Source organism: Simochromis diagramma, unplaced genomic scaffold (genome assembly GCF_900408965.1).
Source record: "Simochromis diagramma unplaced genomic scaffold, fSimDia1.1 OVJJ01000732.1, whole genome shotgun sequence".
Taxonomy (NCBI): domain Eukaryota; kingdom Metazoa; phylum Chordata; class Actinopteri; order Cichliformes; family Cichlidae; genus Simochromis; species Simochromis diagramma.
The window spans coordinates 70322-77087 of NW_024387183.1; the positions used below are offsets into that span (position 1 = coordinate 70322).

At 38.2% G+C, this 6766-nt stretch overlaps 1 protein-coding gene across 1 annotated transcript in view; it reads right to left on the reverse strand.

Annotated features, from left to right (window-relative positions):
• LOC120745035 (obscurin-like) overlaps window positions 1–6504 on the reverse strand; it is a 33090-nt gene extending 26586 nt beyond the window's left edge. Inside the window, exons 1-3 of the mRNA XM_040049642.1 lie at window positions 6437–6504; window positions 6105–6137; window positions 2129–2401 (exon numbers count right to left, since the gene is read on the reverse strand). Coding sequence (XP_039905576.1) covers window positions 2129–2401; window positions 6105–6137; window positions 6437–6473 — 343 coding nt within the window. The 5' untranslated portion in view covers window positions 6474–6504. The remainder of the gene's footprint in view (window positions 1–2128; window positions 2402–6104; window positions 6138–6436) is intronic.
• Between the last annotated feature and the right edge of the window lie 262 nt (window positions 6505–6766).

Sequence of the window (6766 nt, forward strand, 5' to 3'; positions counted from 1 at the left end):
TCAGCGTAATGAGGTTTACTCTGTCCTTTCAGGCAAATTCTTGCATTGATGTAAACGAGGTCCTGATGATGCAGATGTTAATAATAATGCAGTTTCCAACCTAACAGCCCCAGGTCAGTGTCTGAGTTTTACTGCAAAAAACCTTTATATTTATAATTGTAAATATTAAAGCATTTGTATTAATATTTTGTATTACTTTATTTTAAATTGGAAAAATAATGTAATGAAAGCCTTGGTATAAATATGGTCATGGTACAGCCCAAGCCCCCCTTTAGACTCCTCCCTTCTTGCTGCAGTTATCACTGGTATAAAATGTTGGAGAGCTGCTGTGAGCCTTCTTTGAGCTGCCTGATTTAAACATGACACCAGGCAAGTTAACAGTTCATCTGCATATTTTAATGTGACTTCTGCATCTTTAATGCAGATTTTTTTTTTCCTGTGCAAAACAAACAGCCGTGGATGGAGCAGCTAAAAAGTTCACTTTTCCTCAAGTCAGAGTTCATTGATCAGGTGATGAAGGACTTCTGAGCTTTTTCCCAGGAAAGGTTTTAATGGTGAAGACAGGGACAGCGCTCCTGTTTTACACACTAGAAACACATTTTCTTTCACTCAGCTTGAGCTCACCATCTCTGGAACAGCTCCACCTCTTTGCTGCATGTGTGCAGACTGACTGCATGTTAAACTGTGTCAGCATCATCATCACTGCTGCTGTTTTTTATGAGTGTTTTTGTAGGAAAACTGGGTCTGCATGCGTTCAGTGTTGTCATACTTTTTATCAACAGGCGTGCTTCTTAATATGTTTCTATTGCAGGTCTATTTATAGATGCAAATGTGGGTGAAACACTCGAGTTCACATGGTGACGACTGAACTCTACAGAGCTGTTTGTTAAATGAAGCATCAAAGCAAAAAACAGTGAAAGATTTTTTATAATCGTTTTATGAGAATTACTCGATGAACAGTTGCAGCCGTAGTGCTCGAGTACTTTGACATTTTGATAAGCTGTAGTTGACTGTGTGTGTGTTGGTTTCTCTGTGAGCTGATTGGAAATGTCAAAGCAAAATGACTTCTATAAAAACATGTCAACGTCAAAGTTTAAACTATATTACATTTTAAATCTTAAAGAAAGCAGATTTGGCAACCTGAAATGAATGTGCTGTTGTCACAGTCCTGGCTCTGGTGACCCACTGTTTGTGTTTTGGTTTAAGTTATATTCTTTGAATTATTGTTTTCTGGGATTTTTCGCATTGATATTTTCTGGTTTCCAGTTCTGTGCCTTTCGCTGTGTTCTTGCTGTCATGTCTCTAGTGAAGGTTTTGTTCTGTATCCTTGTTTTCCTTTTGTCTCCATGTGTTAAATGCTTGTCTTGTTTCTCTGTCTCTACGTCTTCCCTGTGTTTCATGTCTCAGTGTCTATTCTGCATCTTTATGAATGTCATGCTACATGTTTTTTGGTTTTTTTGATAGCCCGTCCTGTGTGCAGTGTGTCTAGTTTTGCTTTCCTCTTGCCTCATTATCTCTAATTATTCCCAGCTGTGCTTCCTTCCTGTTTCTCACTCCCTCATTACTGCCTGTGTATTTAAGATCAGTGTTTTCCTCTGTTTTCTTGCTGGTTTGTGTGTCTGTTATCCCACCTGTCTTTCTGCATTCCAGGCTCCCTGTTCCATATCTCAGGTCTTTGTGTGTCATGTACTGGGTTTATGTCCCAGGTTTTTTGTTCCTTTGTGTGATTTTTAGTTTTCCCAGTTTAGGCATTTCTTTTGTCCCTGCACTGCTTCTGTTTGTATCTCACGACTGTAAATACAGCTCTCTCCCAATAAGTCATTTTCAGTGCCTGCTCTTCGGTCCTTTCTCTCACCTTCCACACCACTGCTGTTGCAGCCTTGAGAGTTATATAAAAATTCCTGTTCAGATCAATAATGTTAGACATCATTATCATCACTGATTACTCTGCAGGACACTTCATTTGTTTTCAGTAACAGAGATTTTTAAGTATTTTATTTTAAAAATAATTATTTTGCATTAAAAATCTGCAATCATGATAATAATGAGACGGAACTATCTCATAATGAGTCTGGGTTTTAAACTTTAGACTTCATTTTTTTACTCTAAATGGGGTGCTTAAACTCACAAGTTTCTTTAACTGTGACGTCACTGCTGTCCTCTGTGTAGTAAACTGGATCTCCTCTCCCTCCTCTGCAGTGGTACAGACCTCCTTGTGAGACACTAATAACTCTTTTGGCTTCATTTCCTCTCATGAGCTGAGCTTTAGAAGAGACTGAATCACGTCTGAACCAGTCAAACTTCCAGCCAGCAGAGCCCTCCACAGAGCAGCTCAGTGTCACACTGCCCCCTGCTGGTATGACTGAACGTTGTGCTGTCAGTGTGGCTCTGGGTTTACTTGCTGTTGAAGAAACGGGAAAGTAGAACAGATTGTCCATTCAGGAATAGTAATAATAATATAAATAAATAAAGACTGTTCACAGATTGAATCATGTTCCAACTCACATGAAACTGTCAGTCTGAAGGCATCACTCCATCCTGTGAAGAGATAGTCACTGCTACCCCGACATCTGTAGTATCCACTGTGGGACACTGAAACTCTGCTGATCCTGTATTCACTGGATGTTGGAGGGCTGTTTGTGTTGGGTGCTGTCCATTCATATTTCCACACCTTTCCTTCACCTCCCTGAATCTCACATCTGAGAGTGATTGTCTCACCAGTGAATATCTGAGACCAGCTGTGCTGCAGTTTCACAGCAGCCAAAACTGTTCAACAAACAAATAAAGAGAAACAAATATTTAAAATAAAAAATCAAGATGGAATAATATGTGTATATATAAAATTGACAGTTATCAAGTCTTACTTTTAATTATTTGTGCCTCACCTTGTTTCTGAATTGTAACTGCAGCACTGTCCTCTGTGGAGAAAACTGGATCTCCTCTCCCTCCTCTGCAGTAATAGATGCCTCCTTCTGAAATACTGATTGTGTGCTCTGATGTTCCAGCTCCTATTTTCTGAGCTCCAGAAAACTCTGAATCACGTCTGAACCAGTCAAACTTCCAGCCAGCAGAGCCCTCCACAGAGCAGCTCAGTGTCACACTGCCCCCTGCTGGTATGACTGAACTGGGTGCTGTCAGTGTGGCTCTGGGTTTACTTGCTGTTGAAGAAAACAGGAAAAGTAGAACAGATTGTCCATTCAGGAATAGTAATAATAATATAAATAAAGACTGTTCACAGATTAACTAAACTTTCAGCAATTTGCACCAAAGAGCAGTAACCCTATAAATCACATCTAAACTTTGGACTTCAAAGGATTCAGTGAGTGTAATAAAGTGTAAATAGTAATCACATTAATTACATCCTGGTGACAATATGAGCTGCAATAAATGAAAAAATAAATAAATAAATGCAAGAAAATAAATTCATAAATGTATAAAACCTGTTGATGTTTTGATATTTAGAAAATAACAGCCGAGTAACTGCAAAACAGCTTTAAATGTAAGACTATTTGTGAATTCATATTTTATTGTTTACATTTGGGTTGAGTGATATGTAAAAATTTTCCAAGCAACATTCATCAGTCCAGTAAGTAACAAGAGGCGATAAATACACACAGGTGACTTTTTGATGGGCCGAGCAATTAATCATGCACGGACTGATTTGTGCATTTAGGACACAGAAGAAGTCTAAACATGGAGGAACTAGTTGCCAAAAAAATACAAAGTGGCTGCTGCATTTGGGCACTCTGACGAGAGTGCATTTGCTTGCAGCTGGAAGAAGATGCTGTTAAAACAGCCCTGTTATTTTTTTCTCCTGTTGACTGCTTCTCTTAGCTTTAACCAACATTATTAGCAAACTCACTCATGGGCAGATAAATAAATCGCTCTTGTAAAAACGAGCAGTGTCAGCCTCAGCCTGTCGTCGATGGTCGATAAATACTCGCCCAACCTTAGTTTACATGAATGATCTTTTTTATTGCATGCTCATTTATCTGCCGTTTCATAACAACTCTGTTAAACTCTCAAAATACAAAGTCTCAGTGTTGTAAAAGATGTCAACAAATGTATTTTCCAACAGTCAAAACCAAACTGAAAAACAAAACAATTTCTTTCATAAAAATATGAACCTGAATGATCGTTTTTCTTTGCTCCACCTGCTCACTGTGAAATGTGGTTTGATAGCTTTAATAAAACACTGTGACATGGAACCAAACTTCTACCACACCTGAGTTTGTAATTAAGCGATTGCCAGAGTTGCACTCCCCTTCATTTATTGGTACCTGTCAGGTACAGGCTAACCAAACACAATAGGACTGCTATTATTTTCACATACAAGAGTCTGATTCTGGAACAGGCAACAACCATCTTGTTTTCCCCAGCTCTATATATCCACTCCAGCAATGGAGGTGCAGAATAACAGCTAAATCCTTCTGTGCATTTTAAAGATCTTTTCCACCTCTTCATACCTTTCTTCACTTCCTCCACCTGTCCTCGTCTCTCATTTTTGATTTTCTTTGTTATGCAGATGATACACAGTCCTATCTCTCCCTAAAACCAGGTGTTGATAGCACATTGCAGAAAGTTTCAGATTGTCTTAGTGACATAAATTGCTGGATGTCTTTGAACTTTCTCAAACTAAACCATGACAAAAGTGACATTACAATTTTTGGCAAACAAGACTCTGTTAGTCTCACAAGAAATGACTTGGGCCCACGATCAGCTAATCTACATCCCCATGTTAAAAATCTTGAGGATTCTACCTTCAAGCTGTACAAACAAATAAATTGAGTTGTTGTTGGCAGTTTCTTCCAGCTCAGGAGCATTTCTAAACTCAAAACTATCTTGTCATCTAAAGATCTGGAAACCGTTATCCATGCCTTCATTTCATCACATCTTGATTTCTGTAACTCTCTCTATTTACGCGTCTGTCAATGAAGCCTGTCCCGCCTGCAACTTGTTCAAAATACAGCCGCAAGGCTCCTGACGGATACGAGAAAGAGAGACAGTATTACTCCGATACTCACATCTTTACATTGGCTGCCAGTTAAATACCAAATTGATTTCAAGGTTTTATTATTTGTTGTTAAAGCCCTCCATGGCTTGGCTCCAGCTTACATTTCAGATCTCCTTAGCCTGCACCTCGAACTCTGCGTTCCTCCAGTCAGATGTTTTTACTGGTTCTATGCTCCCAGATAAAATCCAGAGGTGACAGGGCTTCCTCCATTGCTGCTCCGAGACTCTGGAACAGTCTTCCTCTTTTATAAAATTGTCTTCCTCTTTGGAAATCTTCAAATCAAATTTGAAGACCTATCTATTTTCAAAGACTTTCGGATCTGATGCCGCTTTTGTTCCATTTTAGCTATTCTGGTGTTTTATCTCATTGGATCATTTATGCACGTGTACTCGTGTGTGTGTGTGTGTGTGTGTGTGTGTGTGTGTGTGCATATATGCATGTATATGTGTGTGCATATGTACTGGTACATATATACTTGTATAAACAAATGTATATAAGAGTCTGCTTGGGTGTGTGTATATATTTGGATGTTTTGTAATGTTTTTAACTCATTTATTTTAATTATTTCTTTTATTTGATTACATCATCCCTGTTCAGCACTTTGGCCGATACTTGATGTCTTTTAAATGTGCTATACAAATAAAGCTGACTTGACTTGACTTTCCTATACTTCATGATTCCACTGCTAAGTCTCCTTGTCCTTTTTTCTTCTGTCGAGAGAATACATTGAATATGTTCCTCATGGTTTCCCTCACCTCTACAATTGTACTTTCCCAGTCATCTGGTAATTCTTGCCTACCACCCAGATCTATCTCAACTCCTCCCTGTGCAGCATTCTTCCTCCTTCAACTTTCACCATTTAATTCTTCCCTTTGCCTTCAGTCGCTTCCTCTTCTTCTTGATTTAAAAAAGTCTCGATTCCTCTTCTTAATATTCAAAGTACTTTATATGTGCAGTATCTCATTATTAGGACATTTGGCAAATTCAAGAGATTCATTTCATTCAAGAGGTAATGGCAATAAATACGAAAATAAATAAATAAAGACTGAATTACATTTGAGGAAAACAAGAAAGAAAGAAGAAATCTCACCTGTAGCATTTCCATAGAAGACCGTACTGAGCACTGAAATGAAGATTGAAACCTGATCAGATTTTGTTAAACCTGTTTTTGATGAAGTTAAGGAATCACTCAATATAATTATATTGAAATAAACTTTAAATGTGCTACATTCAAGACAAATTGTATTGTCTGGAAATTTACTGTAATTCTCATAATTCAGTTCAGTTTTATTTATTTAGCTTCAAATCACAACAACAGCCACATCGAGGCACTTTACATTGTAAGATAAAGACCCTACAATAATACAGAAACATGTTCAATAATTTGTGATACTCATAAGACACAGTTATGAATGTACTCACATAATAAATCAAGCATGCAGAACAAAGAGTGCCTCATTGTCACACCCAACCCTGCTGCAGTGCTAAAGTCAACGTGTTCTAATGGTGAAGCTGTTTCCTTGTAAAGTGTCTTTGTGCTTCCTTCCCCTTTATAATGAGCTCATAGAACTATAAACAGCTACACAAACCACAGCAGCACTGTTCCACTGCTGACATTTGTTGTCCACATCAGCTTGCTTCTTGTGCCAAGAAAGGTTAAAACACTCACATTATGTTCTGCATTTATTTATGTAATTATCATTCACAGTGATCATAGCACTACTTTCTGGTTGCAGTGGTTCCCATCATTGG